Raw genomic sequence first — 27615 nt, forward strand, 5'->3', positions numbered from 1 at the left:
GTTAACAGAATATTCTGCTTTGAATAAAACATGGTGCTAGCTGTAATTTTGTAGCTATTTTGTCCTTGCTCTGAGTGATTTATACTGATGTATTTCTGTAAATGTTTAGGAAAGTGTGCATTGGTCATGCTAGCACTAATTTGTTATATTAAGAATGGAAATAAAACACCAATTGCATAGCAGTTTGATCCATTCTACTGTTTTACAGTAGAATTGCTTAAAATGCTATATGATGGTCCATCTTGCATACTTGACGTTTAATACACAATGGTCTATTCCCTGAGCATTTACACTAGTGCAGCAGTGGCTTGCCTTTTCTTAAATGTAAAACGTACTGGAAATGTTACAAATTAGTAAACATTGTGGGTAGAATCAGAAAATACCCTTGTGTTGCAAATTCGTGTTGTGATGTGTCAAACGATCCACTAGACATACAATCTGTTTTGTGCAATTTGTTATCAAAAATAATGAAAACTAGAAGGATCTCTATATATTCATATGGGACCCGATACTGTGATCCCATACAACTGTCTCCTCTGTACACAGTGGCTGCATTGACTAACATATCCACTGAAACAGCCTCCTGAGTGTTCCAAGAAAGGCGTAGCAGAAGACCACCCCTGGGAAGCATACAGTAACTGCAGTCATAAGCAGATAAAGCCTGCAGATGCATGTCAAGTGACAACCGTCATCCTGCAGTGGCCCAAATCATGAACCTTCAACACTGGAGGAGAGGCACCTGTTTCCACTCAATCACTGTGTCTGTAGCAGGTCACCTCTAATTTATTAACCTGTCAGTATTCTAAAGTTGTTTATAGGGGCCCTTGAATTAACACACTCGATTTAACAACATTTGACAATAGTATGTTTAAAAAAAGGTGCCGCCACAATACTGGATTAAAAATTTTAGTGATTTTTTGCCAAATATCATCAGCCCATTGCCCCAGCATGCAATGGAATGATCTTCCAGCCAGCTAACTGAACCACCAGCCACACAGAGAGACATGACTGTCTGAGGTGCTCCTAAAACAACTGCAGGCTTTAAATAGATTTACAGCCTGGGGATGGTTTATTTTCATTCTATTCAATCCTTTTAAATGAGCTGTAGGACTTGCATTAAGTGTGAAGCTTGTATGTTTTGATTTGAGACAAAACCACCATCCTGAGCACCCTATTGTTGTGCATAGACTGATTAGGTTTCTTTCAGCGCGGTTTAAAAAATAATAATAATCGTGTAGACACAAGTAACCTGGACAGGTTCCAAGAAGAAAGGAAAAAAAACATACATCAGCTGCTAAGCACCCTCAAGCTAGAATTGTAGTATTCTGATACAGTATATAAACTACAATTTACAATAACAACCTTGTACTGTACAAGATTTGTTTATTTTTTTACCTTTACAAAACTGAATCAATAATGCAATATTTTGGAAACATTTGTAAAAAATAAATGGATATATATCATCCAATTCAAAGTTGATCTTATAAGTAATTTTTTAAATTATATATTTATACAATATTATTGTCAACTACACTCTTCTTTTCAATCATAACTAACACCATTATTGAAAAAAGGAAATACAATGGACCCTTTTGTAGTCCAAACCAACAGTCCATTTACCTGGTCTGGAATAAAGAAACTAGGGAAATGGCATAGGTGACAACCTGGACAACCTGTAAAACCCCTTGGACACAACAAGCCATATAGCTGCTTTCATTTCAACTTTGTTGTTACTTTAGGGCTAACTAAATCACTTGCTCTCACTGTTTTGTCTACAGTCATAAGCCACAGGATATTTGGGTTTCCTTTATTTTTTTGAAGATAAAAACCTTCTGATCCTGATCTTTTAGGTCTAAAGTGATTAATCCAACTGATGAAGCACTAGTGAGTGCCAAACAGAAAAATGGTGATGTTGCCCACACATATACCTGTATTCTAAAACATTGCCCCATTGCAAGCAGGTTTTATTCATGTCGGGCAAGACCGCTGATCTGACAGGTATTTCCGTATCCATGCTTTGAGTAATATCTCAAAAGTGACGACTCTATCTGGAGAACAGATTCCCAGAGGTGATCATCACTGAGGAGTAGCATACAATGTAAGCACCTTGCAAACCTGTTTGTTAATCAGTGTCGTTCTGACAGCCTTGGTAGTTAGCTGTAGAAAAGCAGTGTAACGCTTTCCATGAAGTAAGAGACATGTACTATTATAACTCAGATTCTTGAAATGCTTATGTAGTGCAAAGCACATGATCACCAGGATGTTGTATTACAAGGGCTAACTGTGTTATGAACAGGAAAAGAACTTGGGGATATTTTTTGGCAAAACCAGCGGATGTAAGCAGACTTCCAGAGGACGCATTACGATTTGTTTGTTCCGCCGTCAGTTAATCTTCCCTAATATCCCTGTCCACATACACTTAAGAAAGGAAATAAGATTGTGAAGAGTTGTACACAGCTGCATATCTGAAGCTAGATTAAGTAGAGCAATTGCGCAGCTAGACAAGGAAATCATGTACACGTTTGGCTGTGGCTGTCCTGATTTACCAGATGAAGAAGTGTTTTACATGAGGACCTTTTAGATTTGGAGTTCACTAACAGGTATACCAGGAACCTAGATACAATCAGTAGTAGCCAGTACTTTAGAGTTTATAAGTGTGTGGTTCCCAAGTTTCCTTATAGAATGGAAGGAAACGCCATAAGTAGTTCATCTGCATTACTGTTGAACTTCATTCAATGTGTGAAGCCTGCAATGCATGTGAGACTAAAAGCTCAAAAGATCTGATCTGGCCGTAGAGAAACAGATTGGAAACATGTTTCTTTCTCTAATCCTATATTGTAAAAACAGTCCATATTTTCTTCCTGTGAAAAAGGAAAGCATGCCAAGTTGGCCTTCGTAGTTTGCTGAAAGGACATTTTGTGGTTCGCTTTTTCCAGAGGTTGTGTTGTGTTTTTTGTTTTAGACCAGATATTAGTGGTTGAGATTCAATATGTGCCAGATACCCCCAAACTTTAATGATTCTCATTTCTGAATTGATCAATCAATGCAAATGAGCTTAATCACAAAGAGTGAGCCAGCATGATCAAGGAGATTAAAACCTGTTTTAAATAATACCTCATCTTTCCTGGCATAAGACTAAAAGTCTATTGGTAAACGCTTGGCTTCCTGTCCCTGTTTTACATTTTGTAGGTTTTTGGACCCCACCTGAGCTGGTATATTCCCAGTCCATCCTGCACATACTGTAGATCTCCTTGTGAGTTCAGGTGGGATTCTAAATCATACAGCACAGGACCATGTTGTGCCATTGTGGAATACAGAGGATTCTGCAGAGCAACCAAAATGTACTTGTAACTGCTTAGGTAGAAATTGTTTGTTTCTTAAAATCTTGGTTAAAAAAAAGGCGTCTCAATCTGGAACCCAACTTTTCAAACCATAGTGCTGAAGCTAAGCAGTTTTCATGTAGCGGATTTGATGGTTTAAATGTTTTCAATGCGCAAGGGGATAATCTCAGACATCCAAGCATAATCTAATAATATCCAGCCTGCAGTCTGCAATAAAAATAACAGGGAGTGTCTGGTTTATACATTTTATCTGTCAAGGGGGGAGTGTTTCTGTTTTCCCTGTGTCTCCACTCATAGCTGCTGTGCAGATTGGGGTCAGTCGGTTTATTTTAAATATATGAATGGGAACAGGGCTGTTTAACTCTCATCTGACAGAGGTCCTGCTTTTATTTGGGTTCTTGCAGAAATTATTTTTGTTTCAGGTCTGAAGGGGTTAAGACTAAAACTGATACTACATGTTAAGAGGGTGATTTTCTGGAAATAGTTTGTGACATTTAATGATGGTTCTGTCCTGAGACTTTCCATTGTATGTATTTCTTTCTCATTTTCCATTCTCACACTCACATTTTTAAACCCATTGGACTGGCTTTCTCAGGGAGTTGCTGAAAGATTAATTTCCATTCCAAGTTTCCCATGTTCGAGTTAGAAATTAGTTGTTTCAGAGTGCATTTGTATATGTGCATTTCTGTGTTTTTATGTATTTGTGTGTGACTTCCTTTGCCACCAAACTAATGTTGATCTTTCATTTACTCTATGGGCTTCTCCCCATGCTGGTAAGTTTAATGAAGTTTCGTAAGAACACTTTAACTAATACAGGTACTGTACCTTCCCCTCTGTGTCAAGGACCCACAGTAGATCTTTTGCAAAAAATTGAAGCATAAATTGGTGACTGTTCAATGTAAGTTAATTCATCGTGTGTGTGTGTGTGTGTGTGTGTGTGTACACAAGATAAGATATACTGAGATTTTGACAAATCCTTAATGGTGATTATTTGATTATCCCAAAAACTGTTCTTAAAAATAACCCCTTTGGCAGCATACCGGTGACACATTATACATAACTACACCTTATTTTAAACAAAGGGGATTTTAAAGGATGTATGCTTAAGTCTTTTTTGTTTTTCTCTTTCAGATGATGTAGGTGTATCCTTACTCCAGTTGATAGGCGACCCGCCTCCGGAAGAGATCACCAAAATCTACGGTCCAGACAACAGCCCTGGCTATGTATTCGGCCCAGACGCCAACACAGGCCAGCTGGCTCGCGCTCACCTTCCCAGCCCCTTCTACCGGGACTTCTCGCTCCTCTTCCACCTGCAGCCGACCACCCCCAAGGCTGGCGTGATCTTCTCTGTCACAGACCCCACACAGGCATCCATGTACGTGGGTGTAAAGCTGTCCGCCGTACAAGAGGGCAAGCAGAAGGTCCTCTTCTACTACACAGAGCCAGGATCCCAGACCTCCTACCAGGCGGCAGCCTTCAATGTTCCGTCTCTAGCCAACCGCTGGACGCGCTTCGCCATCAGTGTGGAGGGTGAAGAGGTGTTCTTCTTCTTGGATTGTGAGGAGTCTGAAGCAACCCGTTTCGAGCGTTCACCCGACGAGATGGAGCTGGAAAGTGGCGCAGGGGTCTTTGTTGGTCAGGCTGGAGGAGCAGATCCAGACCGATTTGTGGTATGTGGTTTTTATTCCCTCTCTCTCTCTCTCCCAATTGTAGTGTTATACTCAATATCTTACAATATTTGCAGATTTCATATTCAATCCTCATACTATTTAAGGGTCAAAGTCACCTTATCCACCACCAACTTCCAAAGTTAGTTTCTAAACATCTCTGATTTCTAATAATATAGTCAGTGCATGACATTGAAGCTGTAGAAATGCTACATATACAGTACATTCATTTCCAGTTGATGTCTGCTGAAGTTAGCAAGATACATAGAAATGATTCCAAACCCGTTTTGGGGAAAACTGGGGTGAACTACTTTTCAGTTGACCACAAAGTATCAATTTGTTCACTTCTTTCCCCTTCCTCTATAAATCCAATTGTTAGCCTTTTTGACCTTTGCTGTGAGCTGTGACAATGGTGGGTGACCTTCCATTCCGTGGTGGTACCACAGAAGAGGACATGTCATGATGTGTCAAATGAACTGGAAAGGAAATGATTTTATTACACTTCACAGCTGTGGTGGCGGCAATCCTAACCTTAGGTTTTAAAGATTTCCAGCAAGCTTTGAGATAACTCTTGGGACATGCACAATATCACTCACACCAGAGCTTGGAATGGAACCACATTCCTATCCATTTGTATGTTAAAATCTTTCGGCACCTCGTATGTCAGCTGTCATTGTCAAAAAGGTCACTCGTTGTTTAGGGGTCTAAGAATTTCAATGGCAATGAGATTGTATATTTCAAAGACCCCAGAGGTCTTTTACTACCTGTGTCAACTTGCACAGAGTTTGAGTTTAAAGACTAAGATATACAACAAATGAATGTCAGTAAAATCTGGCTTACTGAAATGGCACATTTGTACACACATACTGGGAGGTGTCCCAAAGATTAATTCCTTCTCTGAGGCCACCAGTTGGTTCTTGCCTTGATTTTCAAGGAACTGAATTTACAAGCATTTGGATTTCAGTGTTATTCTAATCAGCCAGACAAATGTTCATCCCATTCTCATTTGCTTGTAGTTGTTTCTACTTCTGTTTACTACACCTCTCAGCCTCCCTTCATTATAATGCAAACCTATGATTATCCCTTGTCCAGTACGTGAGGTAAACCATGCTTATCTGAATGCATGAGTCGAGCAAGTTTAAACAAAGCTCTATAACTTTAAATGATAAGGTCAAACTTATAAGAAACCAAACACATTTTACAGCATCCGTGAAACCACCTTTTTCTCAAGATAAGCACTGAAGCATTTGATTCATTTAGGGGGATTCCCCAGTGCTGTGCAATGATGCCAGCATAGATAGAATGATCAGCTCAACCCCGAAGCCAAGTAAAACAATGTTTTAGATAGTGATAAACACTGATGAAGGCACTAGACAAACTGTTTGTTTGCTTAAGTTTCTTACAAGTTTTACCTTAAACACCCATCCCCAAAAAAAGGGTCAACAGCAGGGCAAGCACTTCTGGGTGTAGATTGTGGGTACAAAACAAATTGGATCCAACAGAACACCAGCTGTGTGTTAAGAATGTGTTGTGGGTGAACACCCTTTGTCTAGACCTATGGGAATGTCTTTGTCTCTGTTTGCAAGAAAAAATATATATTTTTATTTATTGTGTGATGCCATCCAAAGATGAAAGGAAACAAAGGGGACTGGGGATATAGGAATACTAAGGTCACATTCTTTATCTAAGGCAGGGGTAGCCAACCCTGGTCCTGGAGATCCACAATCGAGCAGGTTTTATAGGTAACTGAAAATAAATACTGCTTAACTAGTCAAACTTAAATTATTCCAAGTCTTTAGATATTGATGATTTTAAGGGTTACGTATAAAACCTGCTGGACTGTGGCTCTCCAGGATCAGGGTTGGCCACCCCTGATCTAAGGATTACGCTGTGTGGTGTTAAAACTTTGCAAGGGATTTGTGATCAGTGTTAGTTTTTAGAAACTGATAAGCGTACCATACCAGAAATTCCCTTTGTTCGACTAAGAGACTGACTTGCATTTCTCCTCAACTATCTTTCTGTTTTTTAAATGGTGTTTTTTTTTTCCTGTTGGTAAGAGACTTTTATATACATGCCATTGTTTATATTCCCTTTCTGTGTTATACAGATGCCTTATTAATGATCAACTTTGTCAGGGTATGAAATATCGTAATTAACTAATGATGATGATTCTTGTTTAGATTCACTTTGTATGTCATTTTCTGTTTGTCAACATCCTGGTGATTTTTTTTAAAACCTTAACACACATCTGTTGTCTATAGGGCTCTCAAACTCTCCATTCAGCTGCTAACCAGTGTGTAAAACTTGCCCCCCGGTTGTATTTCTTACTGATATTTTTCTTGCATGCACTAAGAGAGTATTTGGCAGGTGTTTGAGAGGCCACATGGGTGCTTTTTAAAAGGTGATATATAGAGAGATTTTAAACAAGATGAAGAATACTGCACAATGTTTAACATAATAGTGATGTTTAAGACACAGCATTAGGGATACAAAATGTGTGACTGTGTTTGAACCACAATAACAAGGAAGACCTGTATTGCCACCACTACAGTATGCTATTTTTCAATACTGATGGGCAAATTGGTCTTTATAGGATTGTATTTTAAATGAAATTACTTTTTTGCTTTGTTTTGTGACCCTAAGATTGTGGCCTCATTAAACTGGAAAGCCACCAAACCAATAGCATACACTGCAACATGAAAAGATCTCCAGCGTTAAGATTTCATGCTGATGGTGAAAGGGGCTATCGACGCTTTCAGAAAAGCAATACTGTACAGTAGAGTTAGTGGGGAGGCTTTACTAACCAACTGGAGAAAGCTCCAGTCTTCAGTTATCAGTTTAGTTCCCTCTTAGCCATTGAACCCAATGGAGAAGTTATTTTGAGAAACATATACATGTGGGTTTTATATGCAAATGCTGTTCTATAATGTATATCTTTGCAAGTGAAAAATGCTGAATGCATGCAAGTTATTCAAGTTTCAAAGACATATGGTGGAGAGGGGGTGGAATGAGAGTGGGGGGGGGGGGGGGACACAAAGGCTCAATTAAACTATATAAAGAACCATTCACAGTTTAGGGGACATAGTATCCTGAACTCGGCCCAAAGCATTTTGGGAAAGGTCGGTCATGTCTGTGATACCAGTGATACAATTCATATAAATCCATTTCTAGAGCCTCAGTGAGAATTCACATTAAAACTAAAATAATTTCTTGTTTTGAATGAATTGATTGTGATAAATGTACAGCACAAACTAAACTTTCAGATGCCAGTCTGACTGTAAAAGTATTGGCATATTGACCGTCTGCATGGAAGTTTTATCAGGATGCAATGAAAACTTTTTGATGTAGGTTTGTATACATTTGGTTTGATCACCAAAAAAGGTTAAATTAAAGCAGTAGTTTTGAATTGGCGGAATAACAAATGGATTCCAATTACACTATGCAGTAAGTAAATGTAATTACGAGCGATTCTGTCTTAAATATGAAAGTATACTGACCTTGTATTATGTTGATTTTACATGTTCTGTGGAAGCCAATTAATCTACATCATCCCAATATTTTCATTTTATTTTTCTGGCAGTATATATTTATGTATGTATATGGTATCAAAAAAGTCTCAAAATCCCAGGAATAATGATTGATGCAGACTTTCCTAGCAAATGTGTCCATTACCGTAAAACATGGCTTCCAAGAATGCAACCCCTCCATCAAAAAATATTCTTGATAAATTCAAAACAGTTCCATTCTTCTAAATAATGGTTGTTATACTCATTTGACATTGTTTTAGCATGGATCTGGCTCCTGTACTAACATAAAAATGTCTCCACTTGGTACCATCATACACCGGAGATTACATAGAGTGCCATTTTCACAAAGGGCTGCTATAAACTTTGGATAGACAATAATAATTTTCTTTTTGTCCTTTGTTAACATCCTAGATGTATGTCAGTGGTACATGAATGTGACATTGTGATAAAAACACATTGACGAGCCTAGTCCGGACCAGATTCACTACCCATGCCTACTGGAACTATGACTTTTCTGGGGCCGCCTTCTGTAAATGGGCAATGTGGATGGCTGTACGCCTCTTTGTGATTTATAGTGCCGCTTTCTCTGTTTTTAGGGTGTTATTGCTGAGCTCAGGGTAGTTGGAGACCCCAGAGCTGCTGAGAGACACTGTGATGAAGAGGGAGATGATTCTGATGCTGTAAGTATTTATTAAATGTATTGTTTTATTTATTTGACCTCCCCAAAACTGTACAAGGGGTCCAAAGAAATACAACACAGACAGCACGATCACAAATATAACACATATTGCAGTAGGGTCATTCCAGCCAATTTCTGGGTTTCCTCCACTTGTGGTTAGTACATACTGTACACGTAGGTGTGTCTCAAGGGCTTTCCAAAAAGGTAATCGGTTGTCTTGGTCCACTTGCATGAATGTGTGGGGTGCCATGCATAAAATAAATTTATAAATGTTGTGAACATATATATATATATATATATATATATATTAAATGTGTACATTCAGGTATAATTTATAAATCTAATTACAAGATTTAACATTTGGCTAAATATTTAACTAAATCTTAAATCTCTTAACTAGATTTAACATTTAGCTAAATATTTAACTGGTCAGCTAAATCTGGAGTTTGTATGCAAATAAGCCCTGCCCACTTTGTGCTTTCATGCGATTTGAATGGCTCTTGTAATGCTGAAATTTGCATCTTTCCAGATTAGCATTACAAGAGCCAATCAAATTGCGTGAAAGCCAAAAAAAAGATTTAAATTAACACATGGCGCCCCATATGAACGACCCAGAAGTCAAAGTTCAAAAGCAACACATTAACATCAGAACTCGCATATTAATCGGTCAATTGACAGATCTACATATCACCCAAACAAATTGGGATTGATTCTGTTGATCTAAATGGCAGTGGATCTTAATGTGGTACATCTCTTCCATGGTCAGGTTTGGTAAAAGGAACACAGGAACACAGGTGACACAGGTGTCAATGCTAACCGCGCTCTTTTCTTTTGACAGGCCTCTGGTGATTTTGGAAGCGGGTACGAGGAGAGACCTAAAATTGAAACGGTAACTATTTAAAAACAGCCAAGTTGACTGCTACAGTTCCTATATGCTATATAAATGATGATACCCAAGCTTGTGTGTGCTGTTTTGGCCCAATTAGAAATAGAATATTTTACAACCTCTTGATCGTCTGAGGGCCACCCCAAACCATTAACTCTTTACTTACCTAGAAGTACATTTTGCAGTCTTCGTATATAATAGGAATGGGCCACTAGTTCCACTTTCCTCCTGTCATAGTGTAGATGCTGGCAGCAGCATAAACCACTTCCTTACAAGAAGCTGGTTGCAATTGTGCTGGTATATCCGCTCATATTTTACAGGACACTTGCAGCGTTTTCATTTGTAGATTACAGATCAGCAAGAACGTCTTTATCTGTAACCGTAGAGGTGGCAAAACATCTTAAAGTTGATTTTCAGGTTGTTTGCAGTTCAAATTTAGAAAGGGGTTAGGGTTAAATCTCCGGATGTTGTTAAGATCAGATCTGCTGCTGGGAGCTGAGCATTTATTTTGCAGGTTGAGCAAGGCTGAACTGATTTCACATTGCCAAGCCAAAAGATGAGTTCCAAAACATCCTGCACGGGCATGTAAACGTTAATGTTAGCAAAAAGAATAAAGTGGAGGTTGGGATGTTTTCCAATATGCTAGATGTTTTTCTATTAGCATTGAAATCACATTATTATTATGCCCTTTGGACACCCCACACTATGTAATTAGTAATAAACTAGAATTCAGACATGCCTGGTACAAAAATAAAATAGACACATTGTGTCCTTAATTACAAGGAGCAACATATGTATCCTTGGGGCCACAGGGTGCAACTGTAATCCTGCTCAGTTAAAGGCATTTTGAATATGTTGTAATGGGATGAATGTTTTTTGCATTAGCTTCTGAGCAGTTTTGACTTGCAGCAGGGGAAATTTTGTGATCCAAGTCCAGTCTTGATGTATCCTGTTGGCAAGCTGTAGATCAGAACCTTTCCGGGCTGAATCACCAGTCAATTACTGCTGCTTGTCTTGCAATCCAATATAGTGTTTTGAAAGCTAGTTTCAACGCTATAGATTAAATGATGCTTTGCTGCATCTTCCTGGTACACAGCTGCTTCCCATACTCTAGTGGATTTGCTGTATTCAGACCATTTAACTACTGGGATTGATTAGGTACCAGGAAGCATTGGCTTATACCTTGATTCTGTATTGTTAACCCAATATCAACAAAACAAGCAACTAACCAAAAATCTTTTATGTATATTATGTACTTTATGTATGCTTTCATTTGTGTAAGCAATCCATGATAAATTCTGAGGCTAAACAAAAACATCTCAAGAAGACAAATGTTTCACTAATCCATTTACAACGTGCAGTGACAGTGCACAAAACTTTATTTCATATAGATTTATTATTTAAGCAGGGCAGCTGCACATACCGTACTTTATTTTTATAATGAAATTCCACTAAATAGCCACTTACTGTTTATATAAACTGCACTGTATGTTTGCAAATGGATGACACATTGACTCGCTGACATTCTAAGTTTTGTGCTTTTCTCAAGCTCAGTGTTTGAGATTTTCTTTTCATTGGAGTAACAGCTGCTGGCTGAGAGATGTTGAGTTTGTGTGAGGATGCTCTGCATATTTCTCTGATCTTAGGTTTTAAGTTTCTAATTAGACACTTCCCACACTGGAACATTAATTGGTAGTTTTATGGTTCCAAGTTCGCTGCTTCCCACACATACCAACTGCAGCTGGATTTCAGTGACTGGTGGCAAAATACAGCTGACATTGAGAAGTTATCCTTTAGTTCTAGTTTCCTGCCATAGACAAAAGCTTCATAGATTAGCCAGTATATCAGTATATATATATACAGCAGATGTGTTCAATTGTATTGCCCAGTTGATTTATGAATATCAAAATAAAAAGAATCTGTAATCTGATTTACATTTGTCTATAATTTGTAAATGTAATGGTTTTCAGACAGGTAACAAAATGTGATAATGGATATATACTTTTTGTTACAATTGGGGGGAACAAAAGCTAATGCAGGACTTGGAGATCAGAAAGCACTTCAGCAATGCAAATCAAATGCTTTTCAAATCATCTTGCTAGAAAATGGTGTCAGAGGAAAGAATGAGTGGGTTAGATAGCTGGATCGTTTATATATATATATATATATATATATATATATATATATATATATACAGACGTGCTCAAATTTGTTGGTACCCTTACAGCTCATTGAAATAATGCTTCATTCCTCCTGAAAAGTGATGAAATTAAAAGCTATTTTATCATGTATACTAGAATAAAGCAAAGAAGCTGTGAAAAGAGATGAATTATTGCTTATTCTACAAAGATATTCTAAAATGGCCTGGACACATTTGTTGGTACCCCTTAGAAAAGATAATAAATAATTGGATTATAGTGATATTTCAAACTAATTAGTTTCTTTAATTAGTATCACACATGTCTCCAATCTTGTAATCAGTCATTCAGCCTATTTAAATGGAGAAAAGTAGTCACTGTGCTGTTTGGTATCATTGTGTGCACCACACTGAACATGGACCCGAGAGAAAGCAAAGGAGAGAGTTGTCTGAGGAGATCAGAAAGAAAATAATAGACAAGCATGGTAAAGGTAAAGGCTACAAGACCATCTCCAAGCAGCTTGATGTTCCTGTGACAACAGTTGCAAATATTATTAAGAAGTTTAAGGTCCATGGAACTGTAGCCAACCTCCCTGGGCGCGGCCGCAAGAGGAAAATCGACCCCAGATTGAACAGAAGGATAATGCGAATGGTAGAAAAAGAACCAAGGATAACTGCCAAAGAGATACAAGCTGAACTCCAAGGTGAAGGTACGTCAGTTTCTGATCGCACCATCCGTCGCTTTTTGAGCGAAAGTGGGCTCCATGGAAGAAGACCCAGGAGGACTCCACTTTTGAAAGAAAAACATAAAAAAGCCAGACTGGAATTTGCTAAAATGCATATTGACAAGCCACAATCCTTCTGGGAGAATGTCCTTTGGACAGATGAGTCAAAACTGGAGCTTTTTGGCAAGTCACATCAGCTCTATGTTCACAGACGAAAAAATGAAGCTTTCAAAGAAAAGAACACCATACCTACAGTGAAACATGGAGGAGGCTCGGTTATGTTTTGGGGCTGCTTTGCTGCGCCTGGCACAGGGTGCCTTGAATCTGTGCAGTGCACAATGAAATCTCAAGACTATCAAGGCATTCTGGAGCGAAACGTACTGCCCAGTGTCAGAAAGCTCTGTCTCAGTCGCAGGTCATGGGTCCTCCAACAGGATAATGACCCAAAACACACAGCTAAAAGCACCCAAGAATGGATAAGAACAAAACATTGGACTATTCTGAAGTGGCTTTCTATGAGTCCTGATCTGAATCCTATCGAACATCTATGGAAAGAGCTGAAACTTGCAGTCTGGAGAAGGCACCTATCAAACCTGAGACAGCTGGAGCAGTTTGCTCAGGAAGAGTGGGCCAAACTACCTGTTAACAGGTGCAGAAGTCTCATTGAGAGCTACAGAAAATGTTTGATTGCAGTGATTGCCTCTAAAGGTTGTGCAACAAAATATTAGGTTAGCGGTCCCATCATTTTTGTCCATGCCATTTTCATTTGTTTTATTATTTACAATATTATGTTGAATAAAAAATCAAAAGCAAAGTCTGATTTCTATTAAATATGGAATAAACAATGGTGGATGCCAATTACTTTTGTCAGTTTCAAGTTATTTCAGAGAAAATTGTGCATTCTTCGTTTTTTGTGGAGGGGTACCAACAAATTTGAGCACGTCTGTATATATATATATATATATATATATATATATATAAATTTCAAGCTGCACCCTGAGCAAACTACAAAAACATATCTCTAAAATGTAAACCGTGCCAGAGAAGTAACTGACTGAAACTAGTTATAATTTAGTTTAAATAACTTGTAACTGCTATGGATCTCTTTTGTAAAAGTATCAGAGTTCAAGGGGAATCCAAGCACTAGTCTTACAGTCTTTAGGTGTACTCCAGAATTGTTACTGTTCTGGGTGTGCAATCTGAAAATCCATGATATGGGGTCCTTAAGCTATGCTGCTAAATTCTACCCTTATTTTTAGATTTGGACCCCACTGAAACTCACATTCTTTACATAGATTTACTGTTACTGCTTGCAGACCTGTTGTCTGTTGCAGACACTTGGTGTAAAAATAAGTGTGTGCTGTCATGGAAGACATTCCAGCCTTTCATGAGGGCGTGTGTTCCAGTTTTCCTTTTGTTTGAGAGTAGTTTGGGGTTTTAAAGTCTCCACCTGCTTTTTATTTCAGGTTTTTTTTACTTTTTTATATGACTTGCACTGGAGATTTGTAAATTCAAAAGGTTTCTTTTTTTTGTTTGTGGCTTTTGTTTTTATAGTCACCTACAGTACAATGAGATGCACACATTCTTTCTTTTTAACATGTCACTTTAAGACATGATGATAAAATTAATTCATTGTGCAAAAAGATACTGTGAAGATTGTGAGTGGCTATTCAAATACTGAATTCAGTTTTTTCCTACTAGTAACTTTGTTTTGTTTTCTTTCTTGCCCAGATACTAAACTAAACTTGAATCATTTCTACATACCACACTTAACATCACATATAAAATGTAGCTGAGCGATTTTATCACAAAATAATGTCTTGTGTTGGTTTTGGACAAAATATCAGCCCAAAACCAACAATATGTATTATTGTGTGATAATAATTATTTCTGACCCATATGTTATTTAAATATTCTATGTTTCTTAGAGCATGCCAAAGCGAATAACATTTAAAAACAAACCACCCCAATTATCGCTTTCGCTACAACAAGCACAGTAGAACGAAGAAAAAATAATAAATGGCAATAGTAAAAAATACATTAGAAAATTTAGGTTGACTGTATTGAGTTTATTGGTTCTATAAAATCACTAAAACTGGTTTTAAAAAACAAAAAGGAATCAAGAATTACTTTGCCCTAGAGATCTTTCACTTTCAGTCTATCTTTCTTCAGATCTTGCTATACTGGGAACCAAAAGAGTTTGACCTTTATTGTACTGTAGTATATTCAATACAATACAAAACGGTAACAAATGATGTACATCGTTTGGCATTATGACTTAAAAATATTATTATAATGATGCACTTTTTAAAAAAACTAATTTTAAACACAGGTGACACCTCCTGCCCAGAGACCATTGAAACAGCCCCCAGTGACAGCGCCCTCTACGGGAAGGAAGGAGAAGCTCTCACCTCAAATCACTGCTGAGACTGCGGGAAAGCAGATAGGTGCGGGAAGTCATTATGTCACACTGATTTACTATGCATGTGTTAAAGGACCAATAATCAGGGCTAAAACTGTTTTGATATTGGCATTAGCAAAATTATTGCTGCCCACTCCCCACCCCACACTCATTGTGCTGTCATTTTTTTTAAATATATATTTTTGCTAACTTCCAAACTTTAAAGCAGAGCAATGTTGTACAAAAGTAATTACACTTTTATGTTTCTGCCAGAATTGGAAGCATTGGCTCAGGTCGTTAACTCCCTGAGGCATTGCTGTGTGAGGTTGTGAAATTTAATTGTGTACAGACATTACCGTATTCTCTGAAACTGTACTCCTTAGCCTTTTTTTTTTGACATTTACACTAACTATGAGCGCCCTCTTGTGGCATGTGCGGGGTATGATTCATATTGCAGAAATTCTCAGCTGACCTTATTACTGGAATGCTGTTTCTATGAATACTTTATTTTTATTTATAAAATAAAGCATATAAAATATGTCGTGCCTGTTGGCATTTCTAAAGCATTATGTGAGCAAGCTAACAAAAGGAAGAAATGTATTTTGAACTGCATCCAACAGAACAATGTTGGCAATTTAACACACTCACAAAAAAATAAATAAATGTATTGCTGTTTATATATTATGCATTGGCAAAAAGTTAGGTGTGGTATGTCTGTTCCACGCATGGTGAGAGTGTAAAATGGGCAAGGTTCCATAATTATCCTATATCTTTGTGTATGGGTGTTCCAAAGTAAAAGTATTTTCCATAAATCGATGGCCAGCTGGTGAAAAGAAATACCCGTACTGTCACCCAAACCTGGCAAATCAAATGAAAGCATTGCAGCATGTCAGAAAGTTTCTGCACCGTAACCACTGCAGTTTGTGCAGAAAGGGCTTTGTCTTCATTGTTTCGAGTCAGATAAACGGAACACGGGATGGCTCTCTGTGGGTGACTCAAGAAAAGACTTGTACATCTCGTGGTCTTCTGTCATTCATTACCCATCCAATGTAAAAATAAATACAAATACAGTAATAAAAAAAATACAGATTGATCTAGAAACACTGCACATGTCTATGCTTGCTGCTGTAACCTGTGTGGTTTCAATCTCTGTGCTTTTCAGTCGACTCTCAAACTCATTCTGAAGTGAAATCCCAGCCAGGTGTCCTTGGTCAAGCTGGTAAGTTACAAAACTCAGACACAATGGATAACTATTCATTACCAATATAAGATATGTTGGCAAACCACCACACTATATACCATATGAAAGTTCAGATATAATATGTTTTTTGTATTAGAAATGAATAAGTAAACATATAATATTTTCAAATGGGACCTACTATATTTATCTAAAATCATGTTGAATAATCAGTGATGAAATACAAAACAAGAGACCCAAAATATTAAGTGAAAGCTGTTTATTAAGAAACTATTTGTATACTCCATTATTGTGAGTAAATAAAACAGACTATACACAGAAGTTGTCTGGCCAAAGCTTTGGCAGTCAGCTAATGACTCTTCCATATTTCCCTTTTTTTCTTTTGGTTTGACCAAGTAGGACTAATTTAGAACAGGTTCCTGTTTACTGTGGTGACCTGGGCAACATACAGAAGAATGGAGACTCATGCACCAGTGTTCCCAATCATCGTGCTATGCTCTTTCTTAGAGGGAAGAGTGCCCCTATGTGCCCTTCACATACACCACAGCACCTGATTTTACATGGTGGTCACCCATCTTAACACTGACCAGGCCGAGTATTGTTAGCTTCTGAGATCTGAAGAGCCACCTGTGTGGCTGTCAGCAGTACTGAGAAATAAGATTCTGATATTAAATATGCTGAGTGTACATTTGACAATACTTGCATTTAACCACATGGTACAATGGTGCAGGACCTGTAGGCCCGGCCGGTCCCAAAGGAGAACGGGGGGAGAAAGGCGATCAAGGTGGAAGAGGGCCCCAGGGCGCAAAAGGAGACAGCATAGGGGCTGCAGGGGGCACTGCTGGCCCTCGTGGTGAGAAGGTAAGAAAATTAAAAAACTGAAGCCCTAGTGACACAATGGTATTTTATGGTTGTCCCTTGACAGTCAGTAATTGGCTCTAGTATTAAGATTGGAGTATGTTAATTACGTTTTAATAATTTGGTATGCCTTAATTGATAGTCCTTGGTGTCATTCATTTTTTAAGTGTGTTTTATTTTCCATAGGGTGACATGTCATAAAACACTAAAGAAATGTTTTGTAATAAATATTCATATATAAAACTTCTAGCTGTATGGTCTTGTAAATTATCACCATAATTCATAAAGATGTCAGTTGGCCTATGGTATAAATTAGGTATTGAATTTTTGGGGTACAAATATTTCTTTTTCTTTTTTAGGGAGAAAATGGCATGAAGGTAAGGCTCAAAGTATTGTTTTGTATTTCTCTTTAGAGCTCAATCAAACAACTGTACTGCCAAACCCCAAAATACCAAGGAAAAGTCCATCACATTCGAGATGTGTAACTGCAGGAACAAAACATCAGAGAAACAATCGCACACTGGAAATATTGAGTGTGTGATTTGTTGTATTTTTTTGTATTTCTAATTACTCACACATATTGACAAGAGGAAATATACAGTGTCCACAGTGTAGACTGCATCACCAGAGTTTGTCACCAATCATTTTTTTCACTTACATTTCATTTGTTAATATTGCCACCTGCTGGTTAAAAACTGTGATCACTTTGATATTTATTCATCCATTTAAAAAAACAAAATCATATATTTCATGAAATATTAGCAAAATTAAGATAATTTTATTTATTTGGGGAGATGGGGAAAAATGTTAAATTGCTTCATGGTTAAAAAATGTGGGAAATATCTTTACCATTACCCTACTTCTTTTTATTTATTTTTTGTCTAATGCTCTGTTTCGTTTTCAGGGAAGTGCTGGCTTTGGTTACCCCGGCAAGAAAGGAGACAAGGGTGACCCTGGCCCCCCTGGACCTCCTGGTCCCCCCGGCCCAGCCGCGGAGCGGTTGGAGCGTGGAGATGGCAGTGCCGTGGAGCAGATAGTGGGAGCCAGAGGACCCCCTGGACCAGCAGGCCCACCAGGACCCAAAGGAACAGACGGAGAGCCTGTGAGTCTGCCTCTTCATACTGCGTGAAATGACTGTCAGAAATGAAAATGACAACACATATTGTATTTACTGTGACGTAACCAAATTTAACCGTAGGTTTTATTAGGATTCTGCCATAGAGCACATTGCCATCTGGTGACACAATGTGGTAATTGCGGCATTGATTTTAATGTAAAATATGGGTTTTCTGCACACCCTTCTTTGACACCTTGAGTAGGAAAGCTATTAAACCCCCTAATGCATCTGGGGGCTACACTTGGAATGACTTGGGGAAATCCAAAAGGCAAGTGATAAAGGCAAAACCACACAGTGCAATAAATACTATGCAGAAGGACTACACTTTGTGGTGAAAATTGGATGAGATCCATTTCTATTAGTATTTAAATAAAAAATATTTTCTGATGGCTAAAGAAATTCATATTATTTAAAAATAATCTATCACATGAGAGTTTTAATAAAGATTAGTAGTTTTGACACTTGAACATGTATTCATTTTCTTCCTTCATACTGTACATTTTGGCTTTTTTTTTGTCCTTCATACTGTGGCATTGTCAGTTAACATAAATCTGATTTATTAATTTTGTTTCCACAGGGTGACCCTGGTGAAGATGGCATTGCAGTAAGTTTATTCATTTTATGTGTCATTCAGTCTCTTGACCAACATTTTGAAAATCATAATTTACCAGTTTTAATTAACATCGGTTTTAAGGCCAGCACCTGCAATTACCGATCATTTCACTTTTAGTTTTTTGTTAAAAAAAAAAAACAAAGTGGGTCAAGTGTGTCAAGGGCACTGTCGGTCTACATGCAATCTGCTGCAAAACTCATTGGCCACTAAAGCACAGGTTTATAATGAAAAGTGTTGAATTTAAATCAAGGGAAGTAATGTTAAAACTTTATAATGCATTAGTAAGACCTCATCTAGAATATTGTGTTCAGTTCTGGTCACCTCGCTACAAAAAGGATATTGCTGCTCTAGAAAGAGTGCAAAGAAGAGCGACCAGAATTATTCCGGGTTTAAAGGCATGTCCTGTGCAGGCTAAAATGACTGAATCTATTCAGTCTTGAACAAAGAAGACTACGCAGCGATCTGATTCAAGCATTCAAAATTCTAAAAGGTATTGACAATGTCGACTAAAAGGGACTTTTTTAACTTGAAAAAAGAAACAAGGACACAATAACAAAAACCAGGGATAAGGAGGTCCGCGGTTCAAATCCCACCTCAGCCACTGACTCATTGTGTGACCCTGAGCAAGTCACTTAACCTCCTTGTGCTCCGTATTTCGGGTGAGACGTAATTGTAAGTGACTCTGCAGCTGATGCATAGTTCACACACCCTAGTCTCTGTAAGTTGCCTTGGATAAAGGCGTCTGCTAAATAAACAAATAATAATAATAATAATAATAAATGGAGGTTAGATAAAGGGGCTTTCAGAACCGAAAATAGGAGGCACTTTTTTACACAGAGAATTGTGGGAGTCTGGAACCAACTCCCCAGTAATGTTGTTGAAGATGACACCTGGGACCCTTCAAGAAGCTGCTTGATGAGATTCTGGGATCAATAAGCTACTAACAACCAAATGAGCAAGATGGGCCGAATGGCCTCCTCTCGTTTTGTAAACTTTCTTGTGTTTTTATGTTTCACAAAACCGGCTGAAGGAAGCGTTTAAGTCTTGAACGATTTTATGAGATAGTGATTCTGGTTTCTTTAAGTTATCTTCACAACTCTACCAAGCTTCACTCAAATAGCCTGGAAGTTTGAATGTGTATTTTCAAATGGCTTATCGTTTTTTTTATTTTTTTATCAGGGTCCTGCTGGCCCTCCTGGCTTTCCTGGAACTCCAGGGGACCCTGGTCAAAAGGGCGAGAAGGTAAGAATTCCACTTTCCTTTAGTTATTATTAAATACATGGCTGTTTAAAACCACTTTTGGAAGGAGGGAGAGAGAGGAGTTGGTTGTTTGACTATTTGTGCATGCAGTTACAGACAAACAATGTCAGTTGTGGACATTCTAGAATAGATTCAATTGTGCAATTATATCTCTGACATACAATGTATCTAAAAATATACATTTTTGCCTTGTTGAAATCATTTCTATGTCAAACATGTATTAAATACCAACTTTGTAGTGTAGAAGGACTATCTGTTTAACATGTAATGTGGCTTTGCATGGCCAGTTGTGAAAAGACATTATACAGATATTGTAAAATAACTGTGAATTCTAAAATACTGTGTTTGTAACGTACTTGTTTAAGGTTCTTTGGCCTGAGCTTAGTATTCGCCACTCTAGTTGACTAATATTAATTTGAATCTACTGGCTATTTAAAGATTATAACTTGGGAATCATGTATCCAGTTTTCTGATGAAACGATGCATAAGCAGTTGTTAGGAGAATGCTATTATGCATCAGACCTATAGTTTTTCATGGTACAGACACTTGAAATGTGTTCTTTTTGGTGGGTGGTTTGTGTATTAATGACCTACCGTGTTTGAACAGGGTGACACTGGTGAAGGCAAACCTGGACCAAGAGGACCCCCTGGCTTGCCAGGACCAGCGGCACCCCGCTCACAGGTACCGAAACACCAGCACATTATCTCAATTCCTTTTCATGCATTCTTTTTGAAGTCTTTTGAGTGGATCCGTTTTGCATGTTCATGAAGCCAAAGTGCATCACTTTGTATTAGAAATATATATTAGTACATTGTTAAAATAATGATATAGATAGATGTTTAATTTAACCTTTTTTAATGTTTGATCAGTACATTTGTGGTGAGATCTTAACTAATGTATTTTTTTTTTGTTTAGGTTCACTTCCTTTTCACATCCTGTTGACCTGTCTAAAACGTTTAAAGCAACCTTGTGGCCATAGTACTGTATATCTCTCAGAATCTTGTTAACCTCCCAGTACATCTGGTACACCAGAGTGTAACCTTTATCTGTCCCCTGCATCATTCAGCTCATAGTATATGTAAGAAATACCACATTTGTTCTATGGTATGTCTTACTGATATGTTTCTTACATCCACGAGAGGCAGTGTTGCAGGAGGAAAGCTTAATGGTTAAACTGGTGTACCAGCTAATAATATTAAAGCCCCAGGGAGGCTTTAAGAGGTGACTGATGTGAAACAAACTGAATCTAAGCAGAATAATAATACATTAGTTATACCAAGTGTCTCTTTAAATAGTGCATTAGTAGTATTTATAATGATAGATAAATAATTTTATCTCTGACAGCTGGACTGATACAATTGCTTCTCTTTTTTTTTTAAAGACCTTTTTTGACATGGAAGCTTCCGGATTCCCTGATCTGGAAAGCATTCGGGTATGGTTGCTCCTCCTGATGTTTTGGTTGTTCTTGATCCCTAATATAGTAACTGCCAAACCTTATTTTGTTTTTCTAACAATGCCCATCTCAAGCATAACTGTCTGACTTATCCATGACCAGACACACTAATAATAATCTAACAAATAATACAAGTATGTTTCTGTTTTTGTAGGGCCCCCAAGGGCTTCCTGGTATTCCGGGCCCTCCTGGCCCTCCTGGCCCCCCTGCAGCCCCCAACCTGTCGTCTGGACACCCAGCTTCAATTGGGCCACCTGGACCAAGAGGGATTGATGGGAAGGATGGCATTCCTGGTGTTCAAGGGCCCCCAGTAAGTGCTGATGGGAGATGGGACACATAATTAGAGATGCGGTGGGGATGTGCAGAGGTATAGGGGGTTTTGATCAAGCTTAGTAGTGTATCATTTTTATCTGAAACACTTCTCAGTATTGTGCAATTACAGGGTGCGTGTACCGTTGCTTGCAGTAACTAGTGATAAATAAGATCAATTCCACACCATTTTCTATTTACTGTGGATTTTTTTTTTTTAAATGTGTGTTTTCCAAGTCTCTTATATTTGATGTTCTAAAGAAATGTTTTACTTCAGGGCCCCCCAGGTCCTCCAGGAAATAATGGCCAACCAGGACTGGCTGGACCCAGAGGAGAAAAGGTAAGCATTATTCAAACCTGCTTACTCCTTTTCTGATTCAGGTAGTCTAATTGAAAAAAAAACCATGTGTACTAGATTCTAATTTGCTATTCTTTTCTCTGTAGAGTTTGAGGTGGTACTAAATGTTAAAAGGTTTTGCAGAGGAGAAACCATCATAAAACCAAGTAAAGTAGTGTTTGGACCCATTTGTCCCACAGATCCCCAACTTTTTCATAGAGTACTTGACCAACTTGGAAAATCAGTACATAAAGCTGGATTAACAAAACAAAATAGCCAGTACCTTGTAACATTGCATAGAATACGTTTTATTCACAAGTTTAAGGTTTTCTAAACTTTAAAATGCAAATGGCTATTTTACCTTTGTTCAACATGGCTGCTCTCATTCAATATGGCTGCTACCAGCAACTGCTTCGTTATGCCAAATTGCATCTCTGGTAATACATTTTCTAAATAGCAAAGCGAACTGGTATACATTGTGTTTCACTGCTGTTACAATGGATGTGTTTCCCATCTCATGCAAACCAATCATTCTGCTATCAGTTTTTTAGCTTTTTCTTGTATCAGTAGTTTAGGCTCCTATTCATATTGCCTTATACTTTCAGCTAAAGATGTTTCTTTTTAAACCCCAGGGTGATCCAGGCGATTTGGGACTTCCTGGAGCTGTTGGTGAAAAGGTGAGTGCTGGCATTGACACCTGTCTTCATTTCCCTAAAAGGAATATGACTTCAATACAGCTCACAAACATGTCTTCTCTCAGCCACTGACCTGCCCCTGCAACACTGTGTCCCTGGTGGATGGAAGAAATACATCAGTAAGAAAAGCCACCTAGACCAAAAGAGATGTTCCTTACATCCTTGGGGTTGGGTGTTGCAGGCAAGCAGGCAGGTTAATGGTTACACACTAGAGTACCATCTGTACCTGTAGATTAGACATGTTTTAGAGCTCTATTAAGGCCACTGCAGTGTTTTTAATTGTTTAAAAAGTCACCGGGGTGTGATGACTGAAACAGAAAATGATACAATGGGAATCTAAGCAACAAGACATGAATCTAAACAAGACATTTTTTTACTGTTTGTATTTAATGTACTATGCCCTGTACGTCACTATATTTAATGTGTTATGCATTGTTCCTCACTATCTTGTAAAGCGATTTGTGATGGTGGGCCACTATGAAAGGCGCTATATAAAATAAATATTGATTGATTGAAGATAGCTGTGATATTTCTGACCTGTACCAGTGTTCTCTAACCTAACACCTTATTTAAGGCAGGATTCTGGTACCCGATCATATTAGAACAAGGGTCTTTCAGAAGTGCCACCAGTTGTCTTTTTGTTCTACTGAACTGCACCTGAAGCTCTTTACAGATTCCCTGTGCTGTTTCTTTTAAGCAAAAAACCACTTGCTGTTTCCTTGTCAAAGCAGGGCACCTTTCCTCTTGTTCCTCCCTACCTCTTAGAACTGCTGTCCTATTATTCCTCGTCTTCTTCCACTGGGGTGACTGGGTTCGAGGTACCAGGTTTTCTGCATGATGTGCTCTTGCATCGTGGCATAAATAGCATGCTTTGAATATTGAATGACATAAAGCTTACAAGCATCCTGTTTTGTGTTCTTTTAAAAGAAGAGCAAAACCATTTTAATGGTCACAGCTTTTAAACAATCCTGAAAAGTTATTGTGTTTTTCCAGTTAACTCTGACTAGCATGGTGTTGCCCTGTTGAAACATGTCCTACTCTAAAGTAAATCAATTATGCAGTAAATGCCTTTTTAAATGCCATCGACACAAAATATAAACTACAGAAATAAATAGTATGTTATACTTGGAAACTTTAAAAAATCTTTTTTTTTTTTTAAATCATCAGTACATACCTGTGCTTCAGTATGAGCACATGTATGTGCAGCAGTGTGGAGTAATGGTTAGGGCTCTGGACTCAATCCCAGGTGGGGGACACTGCTGCTGTACCCTTGAGCAAGGTACTTTACCTAGATTGCTCCAGTAAAAACCCAACTGTATAAATGGGTAATTGTATGTAAAAAATAATGTGATATCTTGTAACAATTGTAAGTCGCCCTGGATAAGGGTGTCTGATAAGAGATTATTATTAATAATAATAATAATAATAATAATAATAATAATAATAATATTGCACATAAAAAGCAGCTTAAGTCTTTTTGTTAAAAGTACATACTTTCATTCATACCATCAAAAGCTAAAAAAAAAAGTCAATCCAGAGTGCCATTATCAAAGTTTCAAAGTACTGTATATGGGGGCACGTTTACTGGAATTACCCGTCATCTTTCTTGGGCATCGATTGTACAAGTCAACAGAGGCTGCGTTAGTGATAGCCTTGTATATGAAAGATGTCTTTTTTTGCAATGATGTACTATAAGTAAGTAAATGCAGTAATTGACTACAGTACTGGAAACGTATGTATTATAAACACCTAGACGCTCATTCTAATATATTAAATTGACTACATAGGGCTAGAAAATGAATCAGTAGGCCTTTACAAGCAGTGCATCTTTTGTACACCTCTCCCAGCTCACCTTTTGTTTAATCTTTCAAATATTGGGATATATTTCTTGTTTCTCAATAGCTGTCTGTAACAGGCTGTGGAGTGCTCACTTAGCTATTGTCTTTGTTTTTCTCTTTTAACTCAACTGGCTCTACATTAGTACAGATTTTGCCAATGGAACTGAAAGGATGCAGTTGGGATTTCTACCAACTCTCAATATGCTCTTGGCTTTATCCTTGCAGGGTTCAAAGGGTGATGTGGGTTCCCCTGGTATTTCAGGGCAGACAGGATTGGCTGGTCTTCCTGGACCAATGGGACCGGTTGGACAGCCTGGCCCCCCTGGACCTCCAGGCCCAGGCTTCCCAGTGGGCTTTGTGAGTATCCAGTCCTCTTCCTCCTGATGTACCAGGAAGGATGAAGTGGGATCAGAGAATATAGTATTTGTTTTTCATAAAGACTGTTGAGACGGGTCTAATTGATAACGCACATCGCTGGTTAAGGGCAAAAACTACAACCGACTACAAAAATACCAGAAACTGAGGAAACTCAATTTTTTTTTTTAATTAACTGCTCATATCAAAACTATAATTGTTTATAACAATGTACTTGTTCTCGGCCAAATATGCAAAGTAATTTTCTACGATTGATTATATCTATGTGAGGGAAGTGGGCTGTATTATATCCTTAAGTCAATCAATCAATCAATCAGCCAACCAACCAACCAACCAACCAACCAATCAACCAATCGTGCCAGTACAGCCACAGTTCTTTTACTGTACTATTTGAAAATACACCCACCTCTCGTTATATCGCCCCTCGCTATACTGCTGATTCAGGTATATCGCGGTCCTGGAGTTGGCTCCCCATTTTTACTGTTAACTACGTATGCCTTAGCTGCAATATACATCGGCAATTAGAATTACTGTTTGTTTTATTTCGTACTGCACACCACAAACAACAATACACAAAACAATTAAAAACAAAGCATTAATATCACACTGTTATCGTATACACTCGTATTGCACAATAACACAAAGCAAATTAAGTATCTACTTGCTGAAGCGGTTCTTATTTTAGCCAACGAGGTGTTCATGTGTGGCAGCAATGCAGTAGCAAAAGGCACAAGGCAGTGCGATCAGCTCACTAGCTGCTTGTGCTCCGTCTTTCGGGTGGGACATAATTGTAAGTGACTCTGCAGTTGATGCATAGTTCACACACCCTGGTCTCTGTAAGTCGCCTTGGATTTATTATTTATTTATTTGTTTATTTAGCATATATATCGAGTGGGTGGCGAGTTACAGAGACTAGGGTGTGTGAACTATGCATCAACTGCAGAGTCACTTACAATTATGTCCCACCCGAAAGACGGAGCACAAGGAGGTTAAGTGACTTGCTCAGGATCACACAATGAGTCAGTGGCTGAGGTGGGATTTGAACCGGGGACCTCCTGGTTACAAGCCCTTTTCTTTAACCACTGGACCACACAGCCTCCTATGTTATTGACCCAAAATACAAGTGAAAATGTCTTTTTTCTAGGATGATATGGAAGGGTCAGCATTCAGTTCAATAAATGGTCCAGGAGTCAGAGGGCCAGATGGACGGCCGGTATGTGTCATTTAAAAATATATTATTATAATGTTGTTTTTATGCACGCACACATAAATTGTACATGCACTACAATACCATATGAGTTTTCTTTGCTAATTCGCTCCTGTTAATATTTCATTGAATCTGTAACCTCAGATGCAAAATAACATTCAGGCCAGTAGTGTTAATGTATTCATTTTATTCTTCTAGGGTGTTCCTGGTCCACCTGGTTTGCCAGGCATACCGGTCAGTATCATTATTGTAATTTTTGCAGTCTTACAGTTATGCATATGACAGGTGACATGGATATATGTTGCACTTAAGTCTTTTGAATGTTTCTAGAGGACAGCTTACCCACTTGTGATGAAACCTGGTTACCCCATTCTTCAGTTATTAGGAGTATAACAATCTCTGGATATTTAGAGAAACTTGTCCATTCAGCTGTATGTACTGTATTACAGTACAATTGTTTGAAGGTTTGCCATCAGAAGAGCAGTTCAGTTCTCTGAAATTACATTGGAAAGATTTAATTTGCATCATAAATATCTACATTTCAATGACTTACCAATTATTTTATTTGTGTACACCCCCCCCCCCACCCCCCCCCCCCCCCACCCCGGTAGGGTAACAATGGATTGCCTGGACTTCCAGGAGCAAAGGTGAGTTACATTTGCAGTACTATTTTATTCATTTTAGAGCTATTTTAAGGCCTTTTCAGACCTGTCTTGCCTGTTTTGTGCTGAAATGCTGTGTTCTATAATATGATTGTTTACCTCACAGGGAGAAGCTGGGTCTCCAGGGTCCTCAGGGGTTGATGGACAGCCAGGGTTAGATGGATTCCCCGGCCTGGAAGTAAGCCCTGATAAGAGCTTTTACAAACAAATTTGGTTATACTGTACCTAGGGTGACCAACTTCAATTTCAGGACATCATGACCGCTTTTGCGGGACTTTGCGAGTCACTTGGATAAACTAATAAAACTCTACTAAAATCCTAATGTTGTA

At 38.2% G+C, this 27615-nt stretch overlaps 1 protein-coding gene across 1 annotated transcript in view; it reads left to right on the forward strand.

The window, feature by feature from the left end:
- The window catches only part of LOC117426758 (collagen alpha-1(XVIII) chain-like), a 53986-nt gene that overhangs the window by 10945 nt on the left and 15426 nt on the right, over positions 1-27615 (forward strand). The window contains exons 2-21 of the mRNA XM_059033482.1: positions 4473-5011; positions 9132-9215; positions 10053-10103; positions 15295-15409; positions 16526-16582; positions 17292-17422; positions 17779-17796; positions 18324-18521; positions 19114-19140; positions 20329-20391; positions 21017-21091; positions 21792-21842; positions 22018-22173; positions 22450-22512; positions 23142-23186; positions 25268-25399; positions 26562-26630; positions 26823-26858; positions 27236-27271; positions 27393-27464. Coding sequence (XP_058889465.1) covers positions 4473-5011; positions 9132-9215; positions 10053-10103; positions 15295-15409; positions 16526-16582; positions 17292-17422; positions 17779-17796; positions 18324-18521; positions 19114-19140; positions 20329-20391; positions 21017-21091; positions 21792-21842; positions 22018-22173; positions 22450-22512; positions 23142-23186; positions 25268-25399; positions 26562-26630; positions 26823-26858; positions 27236-27271; positions 27393-27464 — 2018 coding nt within the window. The remainder of the gene's footprint in view (positions 1-4472; positions 5012-9131; positions 9216-10052; positions 10104-15294; positions 15410-16525; positions 16583-17291; positions 17423-17778; positions 17797-18323; positions 18522-19113; positions 19141-20328; positions 20392-21016; positions 21092-21791; positions 21843-22017; positions 22174-22449; positions 22513-23141; positions 23187-25267; positions 25400-26561; positions 26631-26822; positions 26859-27235; positions 27272-27392; positions 27465-27615) is intronic.

The sequence above is a fragment of the Acipenser ruthenus genome, chromosome 11, assembly GCF_902713425.1.
Source record: "Acipenser ruthenus chromosome 11, fAciRut3.2 maternal haplotype, whole genome shotgun sequence".
Lineage (NCBI taxonomy): Eukaryota > Metazoa > Chordata > Actinopteri > Acipenseriformes > Acipenseridae > Acipenser > Acipenser ruthenus.